Genomic DNA, 20337 nt, shown 5'->3' with positions numbered 1-20337 from the left:
GGATGCCAAAACTCATTGTGGAGCGATACCCCCCCTTTTCCATAAATGTCGGCCGGTCGCTCCGGTAAGCAGCACTGTTTCGGCTTTAAATGGTATCGCTCGTCCTGATGTACACAGTAAAAATTACAGCGTGCTATGCGAGGACTATGTAGCTTTCCACCCAGGTTCACCCAAGTCAAGGCCGCTTCGCAACCATGGCGTTCACTGGCCTGGCACGCTGCAGTACCGCCTCAGGAATCAAGGCTTGAATCCCAACATCATGGCCGGCGAGCCAGGTGATCTAGATGAGCCATGATCTATATACAGAGGAACTGGCCAGTCTAGAGAGTTCTGCAGTATGCAATCCCGGCATGTACTCTCGGCATTTTGTGTTTACATTGAGACTACTTGTTATGCACGGTTTAGCTGTGCCGAATAATAATTCAGAAGTTATCTTCAACTGTGTATCCCTTTCAGAGGTTCTGAGTATGGTCCGTCACACAGGTCTTCTTCAAACACATCCATATATAACGAAGATAATATATTCAGCACGATAAGTCTACATGTACGTTATTTGTATCAATGGGCAGTGTGGGTACGCACTCTCTTCACGAATCCCAAATTGGTCCAAAAGCCGGAATTCCTCTCGTCTCCAACTGGTACACCACTTTCTTCGTAGTCTTCGCATTGCTGATGATACAGACACACTCGGCTCCACTCTCCTGATACAAGTCCCATGCCAGCTGGACCAAGTCTGGTCTTCCCATGTTGTCAGTATCCCACACGACAGCCGTCTCATCGCACCTTTTCACTTCATCAATTATCCCCTGGCCGTAGGTTTTCAGTGGATTTTTGGTGCTCCACAAGATCCGGCAAGGAACTTTACGTTCCATGATGACCGGGAGACAGGGTCCAATCCCAGATCCTGTCGCAACCAAAACAATTTTCTTGAAAAGGGGTGCAATGGCCAGCACTCCTGACGTTGGTTCGCCCCGTGTCCAAAGATGCGTCGGCGGGTTTTCAATGATGCGTTCAGTCCAGTCACCAGCACGGGATACGAGAAGAGACAATCCTGGTTTCCCATACGGCTCGGGAATAGCCGCAAAGGCGTGCCATTCCACTAAGGGGCGATCGGTAATGCGGACTCCCAATGATGAACATTGCCGTGGAGTCTTGAAATCAAAGTGCAAACGGACTGCGTGCCTCGACAGAGGCTCAACAGCAACCTTGACGCGACGAAGGCGGAGCCACGAAGCAGCAATTGAGAGGGTTGTTAGAGCCAAAAGGTACAAAGCCGGTGTTTGGGACAGGGCTGTTGCCAAGGGCTGGGTGTTTGGTAAGGCCGCTGTGACGATAATGAGATGGGCCCACACCAGAGCCAATGCCGTCCATCCGGCGAAACGATGCGTCCACTCAAACTGGTCATGCAACTTGGCACGGACAGAAGGGTAAGCCATGATCAGGATTGCCAGGAGCAGGAAAAATATCAGGTAAGTTACCACCAGGACCGCAATTCGTTGAGGAGGCTGAGTTGGGCTAGCTGGTGCAAAGCGAATGCTCGCTGAAACGGTGAACACTACCCACCACAAAGAAGCAGCAACAGAAGCTCCCGAATGCACACCACCATAGTGATAGACGCGAGCTAAGTGTCTGCGAATAGAGAGTGGTGCAGAAGTTGGCATACGCGTGGCGAGCCAAAAAAGAACATTAACAACATAATCTTGCCGGAGCAAGACAGATGCTAGGAGGTTTGCGCTGACAGCCGTGGCGAGGGTGCCAAGAGGAAGTTGATAGCTGGACTCTCGGCTCTGCCACAGAACAAGGACAAAGGCAACAGCATTGGCGATAAAAATAATGCCAAACAGCTTGCGGTAGGCTGACAAGCCTGTGTGGCGCAGCCAGCGCCAGCCTTGAAACCCCTTTTTACGCGGCAGCTCAAGAACCTCGGGTTTGCCACTGTCAGTAGAGTTACTGCTGCTCGGCAAGGATGCCTTTTTGAGATCCGTGGCGCTCGGAGTCGAACCATCTCTGACAATGGCGACACCCGATCGAGGGGTGTGAATCCCTGAGTTATCACCGTGGGCGATGGCGGCGGCAATGTCCCGCAGTACACGCTTATCGATCTTGCCATTCACTGTAGTGGGATCGTTGGGCCAAGATAATGCCACATCGTAGGAACCCCGTAGAAGGGTTGTTGTAAACCAACACCAGTTTGCAATTCAGCCTCATCAATAGATTCAGCCGCGGAGTAAAAACCCCAAAGTGTACTGTCGATCTTGAGTGCGCATCCTTTGACAACGGTTGCGCAAGACTCGATGGCGCGAGAGACACCGTCTAGCTCAACACGGAAGCCATTAATTTTCACCTGATCGTCTCGGCGACCCAGAGTCTCGAGACATCCGTCCGCATTCCATCGCACCAGGTCGCCTGTATTAAACATCATGCTTCCATCTCTGGTGAACTTGTCGAGCTTGTACCTGGCCGCACTCAACTCGGGCAAGTTGACATAGCCCTTAGATACGCCAGCTCCCCCAACCCACATGACTCCAGGGTCACCGATCTTGACAGGATTCTGATTGTCATCCAGAATATAGAGCGTTGTGTTGGGATTAGGCTTGCCGATGGTCAACGGTCCACCAAACTTGTGGATGTGGGCAGTGTTGAGAATGGTGATCTCGGTCGGGCCGCAAATATTGATGAATCTGGTCCCCGTGTGCTGTGCCCAATGATCTGCAAGAGGTTTCGGGCATGGCTCACCGCCCACGACAATTGTCCTGAGGTTGGGGAAGTCCTCATGAAGAGGGAAACGTTTGATGGCCACTGACGGGGTGGAGATAACAATGTCAACTTGCTTTAGACATGCAGTCCAGAGTTCGTTTCCACTACCTCTCAGATGCAGAGTTCCGCCATTCATGAGTGTTGCTAATATCTCCCAAGCGCCTGGTGTTGTTAGCAGCGAACTCCTGGCGGCGAGTGAGACTGCATGGATAGACTTACACATATCGAACGCCACGTTCAACTGCTGGGCCACATTCTTGCCGATGGTGATATCCAGCTTTGCAGGCTCAACCAACAAGGTATGACAAACATTACTGTGTGTAACCTCAACCCCCTTTGGGCGTCCGGTGGTGCCTGAGGTATAGATGATGTAGGCTCCATCCTGGGGCTGGACGTGTACATTTGGACTGCCAGTAATCCCAGACGTCCATATGTCACTTGCGAGGTCAAGACTGACAACAGGAGCTTCGTGACGACATGCTTTAGTGGCCTTGTCGGCATATTTGGGCAGGCAGAGGACAAGTTCTGCTGACGAGTCCGAGACCACATGGCTGAGAGTCTCTACCGGAATGATGCCGCCGTCGATGGGAATATACTGTCCACCTGCTTTGAGCACAGCAAGAATGAAGATGAGCATCTCGATAGACCGTGAATAGACTAAGACCGCTCGCGCTCCGCTCTTGAAACCAAACCGCGTTTGCAACTCGTTGGCTAAGATATTGGCATGATGGTCAAGATCTCCATATGTTATCATAGAGCCGTCGAAATGGCGAGCCGCAATAACGTTGGGGTTTTCCAATGCTATTGACTCAAATGCATGGTGGACGACAGTAAAAGGAGGGGGAACGATCTCTCCGCGGCCAAAGCGGTCAAACAGAGCTCGGTCCTCGACTGGCAGAGACTCGAGAGAGTAAAAGGAGGATAGCGAAAGAGAGCCCATGGTGGTTGGAAAATACTGGAATTAACACTTGATTCTGCTTCGTGATGGGGGAGGAACTGACTGGTTGTCATGAAATGGGTTAGTATTATACTTCTCAAGCAAAGCAAGCCAACAAGCATGGATTCAGCCAAGTATCCATATTGGTCGAGACAGGGTCTTGCGCTGATCAATCACCATCTAAGCATTTCCACTCAAAGTCCAGGCATGGGTCATATGTTGGCACAAGACTTGAGGTGCTAGCCAATGACACCTCGCATACATAATTTTACACACCCACCATTTATCTTTCTCAGGCACTTCGCGTATTCCCTTAAGGCTATACATTCTTGAAAGAGCTTACATTATTTCTCAGAAAAACGGTCTCCTGCCTTACGGATGCCTTCATAATCGTTCTCGATAATATCACGAAACCTCTATCTGGAGAAAGAAGGTCTGTTACTAATCAAGCTGTGATATCTAGCTTGGTACTTTTTTTCATGTTGATATTCTTTGAGAGGCTGCCCTGCCCCTGACAACTTTCACGAACAGAAATAATGTCATACCGTCAGTTTAGTTCGCGACAACTCAGCACCTGCCCATCTAGCTAGGTGACATCAAAAGCCAAAATTCGGTCTAGTACTTGGGGACACGGAGATCTGAAAATACTACTAGCTATGGTTTCAACTCGAAAGTAAACGCAGACTCAACCCGCTTGCGACATTCTGCTTCCCTCGGCTGAGCCGTTGACCAACATCACACAATTTCGGGTCAAGTCCAGATTTGGCAGTTCAATTGTGTGTAAGGAGATCTACCAAAGACCATATCCTCAAGATGTACGACTAACAGCCTTGAATGTAACGCGTCAGCGTTCAGTCCGGGGAAACCTAGGAGTCAAGCTGTGTGATGATGCAGGGACAGCATCGCCAACACAAACTCGGCACTCTAGTATCCTTTGTCATGCTGATGGAAGCATATTTTAACAGCAACTCTGCTCGTAATCAAGTTCCCGGCCGGTGGATAAACTGAGCGGTGTTACAGCAGACGGCTTTGTTACCTGAGCGGGTAGTCCCTTAAGGTAACTGATAGTGACACTCGTGTTACAAGTGCCATCTCGTACAGACCAGTGGATCAGATCTCTTGGTAGGTCGTATCGCAGATTGGGAGAGGTTGGCTCCACGTTGAAGTACCGGTTGCAGATCCCGTCGATGTAACCCTTCAGTCTGTGCACGCCATCATGTGAAGACAAATTAAAGATACAACAATTTGGAATTCAAGCCATGGGCGTGTAGGACGTCTAAGATGAATATTAATAAGTGGTCGAGATTCCCCATCTAGAGCAGTAGGATGCCACGCAATTGATGCAGCACTTGCACCATCACTCGAACTTCCAAGTCTAGGTTGCTTGGGCCGCAGAGCACACTTATGAGTGTCACAAGATGGAATTATTGCAAGATGTGAAGCTCAGTGTTGATGACGCCACTGCTATCGCCATCATCCGTCTTAATCGGCCAACAAAGCGCAACGCCTTTTCACAGTCGATGATCAATCAGCTTGTCTCTATTCTCCGCTACATCAATGGTTTGGATTCTGTGCGGGCTGTTGTTCTGGCTGGGAACCCAGAGGGACCATTTTGTGGTAGGGTAACATAAAATCGAGGAATTCTCAGCAGCACTAACATGGCTGTCACAACAGCGGGCATGGACATAAAGGAACTATCCCAACTCTCTACCGTGGAGGCGAATCGACAGCTTTTCCTCAAGGATCTCACAGATGCGTTTGCAAATTTTTCAAAACCGATCATAGCTGCCGTGATCGGGGCTGCAGTAAGTGAACCCCAGCCGGTGTCTTTCAATGAATTTGAGGGCATTATCTTACGGAGGTCAAGCTTGGTGGAGGTTTCGAATTAGCATTAGCGGTATGTTATTACCCCCATTCCAGTGTTGCTAGAGCTGGTTGCGAACTTGAGCTAACTTACTTCGAGGCAGACATCATTTATGCGGCAGATGATGCAATCTTCGGTCTCCCAGAAGTCAACATCGGCACGATCCCGGGTGCTGGGGGCACTCAAAGGCTAACCAAAGTGTTGGGAAAACACAAGGTATAAACGCATCATAGGTCGCGATTTTGTCTTTGGTTGGCTAACTTGGGTTGGCGACAGGCAATGGAACTTATTTTGACAGGGAGTTCGACTACAGCACCGGATTTCGAACGGCTTGGACTTGTGAACAGAGTTTTTCCACGTCAAAAAGTTGAGAGTGAAGCCATCAAACTCGCTCAAAAGATTGCAACGAAGTCAGCAGCCGGACTCAAACTCGCAAAAACGGCCATTCTTGCAGGTGAGCCGCCTCTACAACCTCTGACAACTCTTGGTGTCTAACTATGTGACCAGCTGAGAATTCACATCTTGAAGTTGGCATGTCATTGGAGAGGTCCTTGTATTATGCGACCTTTGATTTGGAGGATTTCCGTGAAGGGCACACGGCTTTTTTGGAGAAGAGAACACCATATTTTAGTCATACATAGAGCAATAGTACTATTTTTGGAATCCTACTGTGGCATGGACATGAAAACGCTTCATCGCTCGCAAACTGCATCACTCTCAGCATCAACAAATGGTCAGTAACGGCTTCGTCTCAACCACTTTCCTTTCATCTCTCCTTTTAGACACATGTACAAGTTCATGTTGGGGCCCGGTTACTAGCTGGACAGGCGAGTCCCAAGGCCAAAAAAACAAGAAGCCCCCAGAAATATGTTAGCTACCAAAACCTTTCGATAACTTTGGTGTCGAGCAATTTTTTGATCACCAGGTGTTTCATGAGAATACATCGTAGACATAGACGCAATAGTCCCACTATTACCCTGTCATAGGCACCTCAGCCTGGGGACACGAAATCATACTGTTTGACAAGAGGACATTCAAGAGGTTAAAAAGGCTAGAAACTGACCCCGGAATGGAAGGCCCACTGGCAAAGAAGAGGGCGCAGGGCTTGGGCCTGCAAACGCCACATATCATCATCAAATTTGAAGAAATGAAAAGACTTAGCTACACTATCTTTTAACACGTATATACTATCTTTCGATCCCTATAAGTTAACTTATTCAATGTTCTTTATTTACATGTTTGCCCAGAAACTCAAATCCCTCTCTAACTGCCTCACTACCTTATGGGTATCTTCTTTCCCACCCCTTTCCAATGTCAAATAGGTGTTTCGCTCCCTCTTCAACAATCTTGAGCTCAGTATCAATACCTTGTTCTGTGGGAGCCCTGTACATTCGCTGGGCTTGTTTCCATGGTATCATGTCATCCTAACGGGGGTGGATGATGAAGGTTGGCGTCCTGTACCGTTTTCGTTGCACCTGAGCCAACGGCGAAACCGCTAAGGCTTCCTCTTCAGAGACCTTTGTATCTCCATTGATTGCAGAAACACCATGCAGGAGAACTTCAAGCGTCTTGCCCTGGTGATTCATATACAACACCAGCCGGGAGCGTGGATCCAGTACTGACATCCACCCACCTACTGCCTTGGCTGAGGTTGGCGGATTGTATGCTGTGACTGGCTGATCAAAGGTCATGATATCTAAGCCAGCCGTGATGGGGAAGGCCGACTCTGACCCCTCCGGGATGTTGGGCTGCGCCCAAAAGATGTCTTCGTAATCGGAAGGGGAATAAAAAACAAGAATAGCCTCTGGAGGTCTAATGTTATACTCAGCCGCGTTCCAAGAGAGACTCATGGCCAAGAAGCCACCGGTGCTCCAGCCAACTGCCACGACCTTTTCACCATCTACCCTTATGTCCTTTCTGGTCAAAGAGAGGGAGGGAAGGGTCTTCCTCACCCATGCAGGGGCGGAAGCTGTATCCTCCATCGGGCCTTCTGGGAGAGTCGTTTCGGGACAAAGACGATACTCGATGCTGACTGGAAGAAAACCTTTGGAGAGAAGAAGTTCAGTTTGAGCAGGGCGAATGTCGGCTCGTGAGAGCATAATGTGGCCTCCACCATGAATAATTAATGCTGACACTGCGGTTAGTGACGTTATCGCGAGAGCAAAATACTCAAAGGCTTACCTATAGGACGAGGACCCATCGAGCTGGACGAATTTGACACCGGTAGTATATGTCTGCCGTCAAATCGACTCCGCCAACTCTCTTGAAGTGCATCGTCTCCATTCGTGCTTCCTCTACAGTTTGAAGCGCCTGACCGTGTGGCGAAGTGGACGAAGCAAAAACTATCAAAATGCTTCCCTCTTGTGTCCCATCATCACTCCATTTCACGGAGGCAAAGCCAGCCTACTTCAGGCACCTCTCCCAGGTCAGCTCATCGGCCAAAGCATAGGCTCGTTCATCCTCGAATCTCCACCAGCCCTCTAATAGCCCAAAAACAAAATCGAACCAGTACAGGTTGCTCGTCAGCTCTACCAGGCACAGTTAGCCGCCTTTAACTGGATCCCGTAATCCTCGAATGTTACTAGCCGAGACGGCAAGATTCTTGGTCGCGTGTATGCAGTTCGTCGACAGGACAATGTCGTAATGTTTATTATACTTTACATCAGATAATTCGATATCCAGTATGCTAAATCGTATCTCAATCTTCACCCCCTTTTATGGGGCACCAGACGCAACTAGGAAGGGAAACTTCCTCTTAGCCGCTACAATAAGGGAAAAGGATAAATCGGTAAAGGTATATTCGACTGTAACGTCGGGTCTCTCAATCTGGCTCAGGATATGTAATAGAGGCCTTATTGTTCCTCTTATTCCCGGCCCGATTTCCAAAATAAGGATAGTTTTTCGAGTGCTTTTTTGGACAAGAGAAGAAAGATAGTTAATAAGAACCAAGGTGCCCGTTCTGAATATGGGCGCGTTGAGATAGACGTCTTCGAGCAAAGCCCGGGCCGACGCGGTGCCAAACAAGATATCGATGGGATCGGTTATGCCGGTCAAACAGGCGGAAAGTTTGGAGGCGGTGGCGTGTAAAAGGTTGGTTTCGGAGGTATGCTGCGGGAAACGTGAAAGCATTGCGGCGTGAAGATCAAGGGCAGAGGATGTAGCGAGGGGTGTGTTCGTACGGCGAAATGTGACCAGTTCATCACGAACGATCAGCTTCGAGTCTTCCAGGATCCTGTATAGCTGCGTAACAAGCTTCTTATGCTTGGGATCAACGGAACTGATGAATGAAACCTCTAATCCTGGCACCATGAGGCCCAAGTGACAGCCCAAATCTGCGAATGCTGACACGACGTATTGTGTGACGAGCTGGGACTGGACGGGGTATACGGACATGCAAAAGTCCGAAAATCGTGTGTTAGAAGCATGTTGAGTGTAGTTGAGGGTGGCCTCAGAAAATGACGCCCACCCCCAATCTAGACCCCTATTATCACTCTGCTTGTTGGTCTCTGAATTACAGTCAGAGCTTGCTGTGACGTACTCAATGAAATCATTAAGACAAGACGAATCGTACGAGTCGGACAGGCTTGTACTGGTCACAACCTCTGAATCAGTGGTGTCAAAAGTCTCCTGCTTGAAAGCCTTGGGTTCCGAAGATGCCGGTTCTATCGATTTTCGTCGTACAAGGCCAACAAGAGCTGCAATGTTTGAGCATCCCAGTAGCTCTGCCTGCGAGACTTTGATTCAAAACAAATTCTTGATTTCAGCCAGCACGTCGCTGGCTAGCAAAGAGTCAATTCCAAGTTCTGAAAGAGTATTCGTGGGTGTGATCTCATCAGCAGGCATTTCAACGATGCTGCTAAGCATCTGATTGATTTCGTCTGTTTCGGTTGATGGCCGGGACAAGGGATCTATTTCTACTACCTATATGCATGCATGAAGAGGTTAGCTCAATACTTCGTTTTATCCTTGGTACATGAAGTAAAAGGCCCTGAAACATCGTTGAAACATTTTAAAATATAACGAAAGGCGTAAGTACACAGCCAAAGGTGTTAAAAGATGTTAGAAGATAGTATAAGGCGTTCAAAAATACCTGAAAGCCATTGAAGAATTCCAAAAGGAGTTAAAGGATAGCAAAAGCCCTCAGAGAGAGTCAAAGGGCCTATCGACTATCTTTTACGGCTCGAGGCAATCGTTTGGGAGTTCTAATCAAAAGTATAACTCACCTTTACCGCTTGAGAAGCACGGTCGTGATGCATTGGTGGGGTGATGGGTGTGGTCGCAGTTCTCACAGACTGGGTGAGCTTTGTTGGAGGTGAATGATGGTTTTGTGTCGTTGAAGCAGCCGAGCGTGCGGTACCGCTCAGTCTCGAAAGGGTACGTTCTAATGGATTGAGGGAGACGCCTCTAAAAGTGGCCCCCATAATGGCAATAACCAACTTGTTGGACTCTCCATCATAGACCAGAATATCGTTGATCATTTCAGCGGCATTAGTCGCTATGTCATAACTAGTATAAACCTTCCAACCGGCCGACGATTCCGTGTAAGCTCGAGAAATGATTATTTCCTCGATGGCAGTGCACATGAACACCTGTCCCTCGTCCTTGGGACGAAGACAATTGACATGAATTCCCGCCACCTGGAGAAAATTGTCCAGAGCTACCGGGTCACAGATACCCTTGTGCATTCCAGCTGGGGCTTCTGAGATTGGAGCACCAACGAGCCCAACAGCCTCGTTGTCATGGGCCGTCAGACATCTTACGCCTTGATAGTAGGTTGCATAGTCGACGACGCTTGAAAACGGCTGGTACACCGTCGAACCAGCCACCTTACTGGACTCGTCCAGTAACAGCGTGGCCTTTTGTTGCGAGTTGGTAAACGATAGCATTGGTGTTGACCTCGAAAGTGTGCTTTCCAGAAGCATTGTCGATGTCAAGCAGAGTAATGAGATTTGCAGAGGAGTCCTTTTGTTGTGCTATTGCCAGGCCCCTAGGTTTGTAGTCGAGTCAATGTTTTGTTTGGTCGAACTGGTACGGAGGGACGGAAACAAATGAAAACCGGTTTGGGGATCCAGGGAAGAAGGGCCAGTACTGCACACTGCACCCCGCTTTCCAGAGCTGGGAGGTCAGTTCACAGATGCTAACCATTGCATCATCCTCATCTCCAAGGCTGGCGGGTAAAAAGAGGTCGGAAGATCTGCGCCACGATTTGTTGACAATGCGTTTGATCATGGAAATTGCTGGAGACATGGAGCCTGCCTCGAGCCAAACTACTCCTTGACGATGGGCTGCAGCGATGCGAGTGATGGCATCGGCAAAGAAAACAGGTTCTCTGGTGTGCCTAACCAAATGTTCAGATGTGTACTGATCCCAGCGCTATCCAAAAGTAGACGTTTCGATCTTCAGACATGGTGGCCTGACAACAAGAGCCTCGGATATCTCCGCCAGCTTCTCGAGGATGGGCTCAATTAGGTGTGAGTGATAGGCATGTGTGTTGGCCAGTGTCACACACTTGATGCGTTGCTCTTGACATACGTGTTGTGCCATGGCAACCGCTTCCTGATCACCAGCAAGGACAAAGCTTGCTGGGCCATTGTAGCATGCGATCTCAATTCTCTTGCCTGTCTGTTGTAGACTCTCATTCACCATATTCGTGATCTCTTTGGCTTGGGATTCAAGACACTCAACAGAAAGCATACACCCAGTGTTGCCGTGTGCCGACCCGAGATCTCGAATCAGTCTTGCGCGCCCAGCAACAAATTTGAACCCATCATCGAGTGACAAGGAATTGGCAACAACCAGGGCAGAGATCTGCCCAAAACTGTGACCAACGAGTGTTAGATTTTGATGCATCGAGTCCTGCGTCTAGCCAGCACCTTGATGTGGAGACTCGCAACGCCAACAGCTGGCAGTGCTGGCGAACAATGTCCTCCGAGTTTGGCGTCGACTGTGAGAACATATCTGGGAAGATAGTGGGAAGGGAAAGGGCGCTACAAACGTCGTTACAGCGATCCTGCAAAACAAGGTTCCGTTAGTGCGATGTGTGAAAAAGGGAGCAACATTCAAGGGCAAATAGGGGTGAGGTTCCAGGTACCTATGTAAACCAACAATGCTACAAGGACGGCGGCCAACTTACAAGGTGTCTGCGGAGCACGGAGCTTGAATTGTAGAGAGTTTTGAAATGGAAACACCTCGCCCAGTTTGGCCACCAAAGGCGAGTACCACTGGAAGCTGGGTGGTCGGGGATGTCATGGTTGCTGCGGGTGTTTCCAGCTGGGCAACCATATCTCCGTGATTACTCGCAACTAGGGCTGCTCTATGAAGAAACTGAGAATTTTGGGACTTGTTAATGTTGTAGGCGATGTCCCCGAACGACGCGGCGGCTGGTGTCCAGGTGTTCAGCGCAGCAGTCATTAATCGCAAGTGATTGGGTGACTTTGCAGACAAAAGTATGGGGTAAGATGTTGATGTTGGAAGCAGAGACGATGCAACTGGTTGCTTGTATTCCCGGACAAGAATCGCAGCATTGCTTCCTGCTGCACCATAATTGTTGATGAGTGCCAGTCGATGATGAGTTGGGTTCCAGGGCTGGGCAACTTTCGGGATCGTTATCCTGTCTGCCGGGATTGTCTTGATGTGAGGATTGAGAGTGATAAATCCTGCCTGTGGAGGGATCGTTTTGTGCTGCATCATGAGCAATGTTTTTATGATGCCCGCAACTCCCGAAGCAGCTTCGCAGTGGCCAATGCTGTCTTTGACAGAGCCAACAAACAATTCATCCTTCCGAAAGGGTCCAGAAAGAGCCATTCTTATACTCTCGTACTCTTTGGGATCCCCGACTTGCGTGCCTGGAAGCCGTTAGTCATGTTAACACAACCTGAAGAGGGTCACCTCACCAGTTCCATGCGCCTCGGCATAAGAAACTTCTCCCGGGCTGACTCCTGCCATGTCCAAAACCTTCTTGTACAACGAGCTTTGGGAAGATGACTCAGGGACAGTAATGGGGCTGCAGTTGGAATTCTGGTTGGCGGCGGAAGCCGCAATAACACCCAAAACCATATCGCCATCCGCAACAGCTTTGGACAGAGGTTTCAAAACAAGGATCCCTGCCCCTTCACCTCGGAAATATCCTACGGCAGAGGCATCAAACGCATGGCTTGATCCATTGGGATTGAGAAAGGAGCCTGCAGTGAGAGCCTGGTGTAGCTCAGGGCTCGTAATGACGTTCACACCGCCCGCCAAGGCAAGTTCACACTCGCCTGTCAGAAGAGCCTGATCTCCCATGTCAGCCATGTTCATAGATTGACGGACAAAACATACCTTGGAGGCTGTATGTATGGCCACCGCGCTTGACGAGCAAGCCGGATCAACCGTAACTGCCGGCCCATTCCAGCCAAAGAGATGGCTACCCGGCCACTGATGAAGCTTCTCATCAAACCCACAGCGGTAAAAGAACTTGGTTGTTGTCCAGCAAGGTTTTGTTGATATTCTACCTCACAAACACCCATACACACTCCATCTTCTTTTTTCTTGTTTTGGCCTTTGGTCTGGTGGTAGCCAGCTGTAGCCAGTGCCTCATAAGCAGCTTGGAGGGCTAGCCTCTGCTGGGGATCCATACTCTTGGCTTCCCGGCCGGAAATCCCAAAAAAGCGATGATCAAAACCCCTGACAACCTCTTCGCTAAGAAAGTTCCCTTAATATCTTGATTCAGACCAGCGTGAGATGACACTAGGGTGCGACAGGTCAAAACGGGCAAGTGGAAAGGGGTGTGACGAACCCCTATCCAGAACCTCTGAAAGGGATAAGTAGCCGTGGAATCTAATACTGAGAGATATCAAGCACGTGCTGTCACAGCTAAGGTATTATAACCGCTCGATCGAGCACATGCCCCCGGTAGCAACGACGATGGTGACGCTGCTTGACTCGCGTCGCTCGATGCGAGGGGCTGCCAATGTTAGCCGGCTGACTTTTATCGCGCTGGTGTTTGTGCCGCTGTCTTAGGTCGCCAGCCTGTTCAGCATATCTGGTATTTACTCTCCAGGACAGAAGAATTTCTGGATGTATTTTGCTACTGCACTGCCAGTGCTGTTTCAGGTCTTGCTTCTTTCGGCTGTCTAGTGGGGCCAAGTAGCAAGGAATCTGAAAAGGGTCGAGGCGGTTTCGAAGTGGCAATTAGGGAGATCGAAGACCGAAGTAACGTTGGCGTAGTCGTGTAAAATGTCAGTCGTTCCAAAAGTCTGTCAGGTAATGCTTTGGTCTAGAGGAGCCGAACTTGGAGGTCGCCGTCTTGGTTATTGATGCCCTTGATGAATGGGTTGCCGACCCGCAAAAGCTCTTGGTCCTCACTATGCACATCTCGTGGTGTCGGACGTTGGACGGCATCATGCTCCTGCCCAGGATACCAGAGAGGGATTTCGTCGGCAATACTGTGCCAGAGAATATGACAGCAGCGGAGAAAAGGTTGGAGAAGCTGAGCGAAGCAACTATTGCAAATGCAGTCACCTGGGACTCGTGAGATACAAAAGAAAAAGATAGCAGTTGTGCGACACAAACGAAACACTTTCCAGCGTCCAAAGTCTGCGGTGGGGAAGTCTGGGTTTTTTTGGGCTTCCCCTCCCTTCGCGTCCTCTACAAGTGACGCAAACCGCTTGCGGTTTGCCTAAAGAGCTTGAGGAAACGAGGCTATATGATAGGATACCTTGAAGATGTTGGATTGTTTGTGGTGAATCTTCGTCAATCCGATTGCAGCTGCTTTTTACTGGCTGACATTCCGCAGGTTTCAGGGATGCCGGGCCAGGGTCCCGGGTAGCGCACGCGATGCAGATCAACAAGGGTTTGAAAGTGGGGGAATCAGGTGAGAACCTGGGAATACAACATGAAATGGAACAAACTCTATTTGAACTTCTTTCAATTATCAAACTCACCCTAAGCTTTCTGTCCTGCATCCAGAAGAATCGCGGTACACACACCGTAGGGACACCTGAACGGTGTCCGTCTTCTGAAATGCCGTGTACGAAGATGCCTACCCAAAAAAAAACCGTAACCCATTCAAACAGCCCTGTACATTGTAGTAACAGTGCCCTGCTTTAATTTAACGAGACAACGGCGGAAGCATATGAACCGAATGTAGTTAGCGTGCAATAGATCCTTTAGGCTTAGTGTCTCCGGGCGTACACTATAATAAATGCCATCCATCCATCCATCCCTGCTTTGTCAGTGAACCGCGCTAATGTCAAAGATAGGTTAGCCGGACCTCGGGTTTGTTCCGATTGGCCGCTGCTTTATGACGCCTCTCAGTTAGCTTCCAGAGCCAATTAGTCTTTACGACGAAGGAGAGTACTTCAGGGGTAAAGATGAGGCTTGGAAGATTCTAGAATATTATATTACGACGAGATCAAAGATTTCTTAATCAGAGGCTACGTAGGAAGCACTGTCATCAAACAATGATAATCGTATATTAAACAGAGACTGAAGCTTCCCTTCTCTCTTTCGAGAAGCAAGCGAAACACTAGCGAAAGATATACAGTCTGCAGATCTCGATTATCTTGATCGCCAATTCCATGACAGAATCTCGATCATCTGGATCGCCAATTCATGACAGATCTCAATCATCTGTATCGCCAATGCCATGACGTCTTCTCTGATCGGAATGCAATTAATGTTGAGTTAAGCGAAGATGCAACCGAATAGACCGAACCGCCATGCCCCTGTAGCGTCTGCTGGCATGATCCAGTTTCGAGATCCCAGATCTTAATGGTGCGATCGCCTGACCCGGAGGCAATCCACTTCGAATCCGGCGAAAACGCGACTGACGAGACCGGATCGCTATGCCCCTCTAGCGTCTGCCGCCACGCATTCCAACTATCTTGTACAATTGGCCCGCTAGTAATCCACTTCCGTTCTTCTTGCTTAAATATGCCTCTTGTTATACTGCGGGCCGGGCTGAACACAAGTACTGAAGCGTATATCTGAAGAGGCGCTATGTCGATAATCCATTGACTGTTTAAAATAAACCGTTTCAGATCACAGAGGAATGCAGATATCTCAGTAGCACTTGTGGGCTATGTGGCAATGTTAGTGTGGTCGGGGTTACTAAAGGCGCGTAACATACATGTAGAAAGGTTAATAAATCGTCTACCATGCTGATACTCTCCGAGATACGGCCCAAGAGGCTGAGCGCTTCAAGCCAATGAAGTAGATGGCTCGTCAGGAAGCTGTGGACTGGGCCGCCATCCTGTACGGTGCTTCTACCCTCCTTCAAATGGTGGACCCAGTACTGACAGGCGTACTGGGTCTCGGGCGGCAGAGCGGCGTCAATAGTTCGCTGATCGATCTCTGACCGCAGCTTTCCCGGTACTTCTAGACGGCAGATATCTCTCTTGAGGTGTTGTTCCAACAGTTGAATACATCTGTCCGCAAGTGACTTGTGATATTTTGTCTCGTCGATCCAAAACTCAGCAGCACGCTTGGTTGGATCGACGAGGAAGTCACGGAAGGACAAATGAAAGAGTCTGACAGGAGAATCTATCCTCGAGGGAATGCTTAGGACGGAGTGGAGAGAGTTGAGCCTGCCACATATGAATGTAGTGGAGAAGTTGAGAAGTTGCACAAGCGACAACACCGAAAGGGGCTGAGCGAGGAGGACAATGGGGCCAACCACATCTTGGACGGCAGTTAACAGCTTCTGCGGATTAGTATGTCCGGTAATGATCTGCTTAAGAACTGGGAGATATGTCGCGTCGAGCTTGCCGAGCTCGGAACCGTAGGCCTTCCTCTGATACTGCAAGACTTTCTCCAGCTGATTGGCGGGATCTGATTATGCCGGATCTTCAATGAAGCGACATACGGTTGCAGCGAAAATAAACAATGGGACGGCCATCTGAGTGAGAGTTCGAATAGCATGTTCACCGGGCCAATTTGGCAGCAACTCTACGCCTTCGAGAGTTTGGTGGTTGTAGTCGTCCCTGATTCTCGCGAGTTCGTGTCGCAAGAATGCAGATATATCGTGTTCGACGATTGGTTCCTGGATTTGATGCAGTGCTAGGTCCTGATACTCTCCCGTAACGTTCTTGAAGCCGAGGCGAATGGGCAGCTCAGGTCGGCTGGTAATGAAGATTTTCAAACCTGGGGAGCGGAGTTTCCTTGCTTGTGATAGTAAGGAGATGATGGCCTTCACGTCGTTGTCACCGTCACACTCATCGAGAGCGTCAACGACGATCACAGCTATAGCGTGGTGAATACGATCCAGAGGCTGCAAGGATAAGCTTTTCGAATTGGTCTCTCAGTGCCTTCCTGGCAACATCCGGGTTGTTATTGATAGCCTCTCTGACAAAAGCCTCCAGGGCAGGGATTTTGCGCACAAGCTGGCTGGCAATTGTAGGGAAAAACAAGGTTGCTTTGCCACGGTCGCCTTCCTCTCTTTTGAAGAAGAAACTCGCGCCGAGGATGCCGTCGTCCGCGAACGACTTTGCCACGGTTCGAGAAATGGTGGATTACCCTGTCCCTGCCATGCCGTTCAGCCAAAAGATAGTCTCGCCGTGAGGATTGTCTGCCCACTCTCTGATCTGACGGAGGAGCTCGGTTCGGGTGTCGCGGTGGCATCGGGCGTTATGCTCTTCCGCGTGGGAGTCGAAGGCTGCATCGTTTGCGGTCGGGAGGAAGTCGCTCGAGCCGTAATAACTATTGCCGACATGCAGGCGTGCTTGCCCTTCAGCATGTATTGACCGAACCTGATTTGCCATCGTGGCAGTGACGAAGCGGTTGGATTGCTTGAAGCATCGATTCAGGGTGCCTCCAGCTTGCGATTGCCGCGAAGATTGTCTACCATCTTCGTGCGTTATGATCGAGAGTCAAAGGTTGCGTCGGCGTTGGGAGCAAGAGGAAGTCGCTTGTGCAGACTCGTAATAGATATTGCCGAGATGAAAGTGCTCTTATGTCTCAATGTGGAGTGACCGGAGCTGATTAGTAGCAGCGCAATGAAGTGTTCATTGCCAACTGCGCAACTTTCGGGTCGGGCAACGCGGATGTGGGGCAATGTGGACGGCGGCTTGATGGTGTGTACCCCGCCTTCAGCAGCAAGCGGGCACGTTCAGCCACACAGGAACGCCAACCTTCGCTTTCCCCTCAACCTGCCATGCCAGAACCGTTCGGGATCGTTGCTAGCGCCTTGAGCGTTGCCGGCCTCTTCAATAACTGCGTTGCCTGTTTTGAGTACGTCCAGCTGGGTCGCCCTTTTGGGCGCGACTACGAGAGATGCCAGCTCCGACTGGACATTGCGAAAGCCCGATTGAGCCGATGGGGCGAGGCGGTCAAGATCAACGACGACCCACGGTTCCACTCCAGCATGCCAACCGATAAGTCGGTGCAATTAGCGCAATCGATCGTCGAGGAAATCTTGCTTCTCTTCGAGTCCGCCCAGAAGACGTCGAAGCGATACGAGCTCGTTGCGGACCAGCAGGATCTGGTGGTGTTCGAGGATAAGGATATGACGCCGATCGGACGAGCGCTGCATCGTCGGCTGAAAGATATCGTTTCTCGGAGACAGAAAGTGACGAGTCTAGCGAAAAAGACGGCATGGGCATTGTACGACGGAAAAAGCCTCGAGAAAATAGTCGACCAGGTCGCTGGCTTTGTCGATGAGCTGGAGAAGGCCTTCCCTATTGAGGCCGTATGTCACAAGTTGGCAGAGATCGAGATTGAAGAGGTGGAGGACGAGGCGAGCCTAACAATACTCAAGGATGCGGCGGGTGGGATCGACGCAGCTATGTCTGATGCGGCTGCGCAGAAGATCGACGCGATTGTGGGAAGGAATTCCGCCAAGGATATCAGAACAGAGGAACGTGCAAGGGTCCAGCTCGGCAATGTTGTCACTGCGGCAGCCCTACATGGTGAGATCCGTATCAGCGACCAGACAACCAACTCGGTAGAGACGGTTGTGGGGAAGGGCGAGTCTAGGGTCCTTATTGGAAATGAGTACGGAGGTAAGGGGTTCTGGGATGACAACGGCAGGTAGATAAATTGTGGACCTGGGATTAGCAGAAGAAGGGCATCATATTTCTTTCCAGGGTGCGAGAGAGGGATTTCACCGGCAATATCGTGCCCGAGAATATGACAGCTGCAGAGAAAAGGCTGGACCAGCTGAGTGAAGCGACCGTTGCGGACGCAGAAACCTGAGACTGGTTAGACACCAAGAAATTGAGACACAAAAAGAAAAAGAGAGCAGTTGTGCGACATATATGAAATACTTTCCAGTGTTCAAAGTCTGCGGTCTGAGCGGCAGAAACAGAACAACAGGCGTTGTGACTGGCTTACACGGCACACACACGACACGAAAGGACGTCCTCGAAACGCACATATCGCGTGTGCATGTGACCCAAAAAAAGTCAAGTGTTTGCGGGTCTGTAGGGTTTTTTGGGCTCCCCCTTCTTCGCGCGTCCTCTAGGAGCCTTTCGTTCCTCAAGGCGAAGGCCTTTCGTCTCTTCGTTCCTCAAGGGACTAAAGGCGGAAGCTCAACCTGAATTTTATTGTAGTACAGAGAGATATGTCTCTATGAATATTACTATGATACAGGTTCGGTACTCAACCTCTAGTCAAGTCAGCATCTTCTTCACCTGCGCTAACGCTTCGCTTGCTCGCTCTTGATCATATGCTCGGCCCGATCTGAGGGCTAGCTCGGCATCCTTCGCCACATAATCTGAGGCCACGATCAATGCAGTGGGGCAGACTCGAGCAACCTCGTCGGCCAGTGCTTTAATATCACCGTTTCGAATACGAGATTTGCTGTTTTTTGAAGTAAGTGAAACGAAGTAGATAGAAAAGGGAGGGATAGAACATACATTACCTGTTCAGCCACATCTGTAAATGTAGTTAGCAAGAGCGGGTACTCTCCAGCAAGGATATCCCAGCGGTTTCCCAGGCGTGTAAAGCTCCCGTATTTCCTCTCTATTTGTTCTTCCTGTGCCACTAAGATAAATACCAATGGCAACAGTGGCATCGCGTCGACTGCGTTTGCCAACAACTCGCCCTTGCGCCCGATCGTGTTTCATCTTGTCTTTGAGAACGCCCAGCATTCGAGCTAGCTGAACGTAGGCAAGCCTCAAGACAACGTTATTCTCCGGGGATTTAAACATATTGTCCAATGCCCTAATGGCGCCCGCCACACGGCTGTCTGTCGATGTGGCATTGTCTGGTAGAGTTGTCTTGTCTAGGAGCAGTACCATATCCTTGTGTATTGCCTCACACTTTTCTGCAAAGCGTTGCACCGCATCACCAGCAATAAGGGCCCGTGCGACCAGGTCAATCTGGAACGAAGGCGCTTGCATATTTTGAAATGGGGTTGGGCGACATGCTGTAGTCTGAATTGTGTGGGTAGATAACGGATATGGAAAACGAAAGAAACCAAGTACGTTATGTTTAATATATAGCTATATTCCCCAGATTTCCCCTGGCCCGATGCCGGGATCCTGGATGCGGTTTCCCCGGACGCGGTTTCCCCAGATGCAGTCCCTCGTAGATTGGACTCCCTGGACCGGTTTCCCTGGATCCGGTTCAGCTAAATATTGTCTCCGTGAACCTGGTTTCCCTGTATGTGATTTCCCCAGATGGAGTGCCCATGGGAACCAGGTCCAGGGAAGCAGGTCCAGGGAAGCCGGATCCAGGGAAGCCGAATCCATGGAGCCCAATCTAAGAGGACCACATCGCGCCCAGATCCTGGCTCCAGGCCACACTCGGAAGGTCTCCCTTGATGCGGTTTCTCTGGATACGGTTTCTCTGGATGCGGTTT

At 49.9% G+C, this 20337-nt stretch overlaps 5 protein-coding genes across 5 annotated transcripts; 2 read left to right on the top strand and 3 right to left on the bottom strand.

Annotated features, from left to right (window-relative positions):
- Window positions 1-587: 587 nt before the first annotated feature.
- QC761_0047820 (uncharacterized protein) lies at window positions 588-3697 on the bottom strand (the record flags this gene model as incomplete). The annotated part of the gene is made up of 3 exons (XM_062872431.1): window positions 588-2113; window positions 2182-2919; window positions 2977-3697. 3 exons carry the CDS (start codon window positions 3695-3697, stop codon window positions 588-590), a joined length of 2985 nt encoding a protein of 994 aa, XP_062732949.1.
- Window positions 3698-5112: 1415 nt separating this feature from the next.
- Window positions 5113-6199, top strand: QC761_0047810 (uncharacterized protein; the record flags this gene model as incomplete). The annotated part of the gene is made up of 6 exons (XM_062872430.1): window positions 5113-5311; window positions 5369-5499; window positions 5562-5591; window positions 5658-5774; window positions 5835-6012; window positions 6066-6199. 6 exons carry the CDS (start codon window positions 5113-5115, stop codon window positions 6197-6199), a joined length of 789 nt encoding a protein of 262 aa, XP_062732948.1.
- A 783-nt stretch (window positions 6200-6982) lies between these two features.
- QC761_0047800 (uncharacterized protein) lies at window positions 6983-7758 on the bottom strand (the record flags this gene model as incomplete). Its single annotated transcript, XM_062872429.1, has 2 exons — window positions 6983-7590; window positions 7740-7758. 2 exons carry the CDS (start codon window positions 7756-7758, stop codon window positions 6983-6985), a joined length of 627 nt encoding a protein of 208 aa, XP_062732947.1.
- Window positions 7759-15114: 7356 nt separating this feature from the next.
- NWD2 (NACHT and WD40-domain containing NOD-like receptor 2) lies at window positions 15115-17296 on the bottom strand (the record flags this gene model as incomplete). Its single annotated transcript, XM_062877221.1, is given in 6 exon segments — window positions 15115-15616; window positions 15667-16353; window positions 16402-16806; window positions 16856-17020; window positions 17052-17103; window positions 17112-17296. Coding segments are annotated over 6 exon segments (1947 nt in total). The 3' UTR covers window positions 15115-15163.
- A 392-nt stretch (window positions 17297-17688) lies between these two features.
- On the top strand, window positions 17689-18567 carry HET-S (Heterokaryon incompatibility protein S; the record flags this gene model as incomplete). Its single annotated transcript, XM_062877220.1, has 1 exon — window positions 17689-18567. One exon carries the CDS (start codon window positions 17689-17691, stop codon window positions 18565-18567), a length of 879 nt encoding a protein of 292 aa, XP_062732945.1.
- Window positions 18568-20337: the final 1770 nt, after the last annotated feature.

Source organism: Podospora bellae-mahoneyi, chromosome 3 (genome assembly GCF_035222275.1).
Source record: "Podospora bellae-mahoneyi strain CBS 112042 chromosome 3, whole genome shotgun sequence".
NCBI classification, from domain to species: Eukaryota; Fungi; Ascomycota; class Sordariomycetes; order Sordariales; family Podosporaceae; genus Podospora; species Podospora bellae-mahoneyi.
Note: the sequence above shows the minus strand (reverse complement) of the source record. Positions and strands in the feature narration are given on the sequence as shown.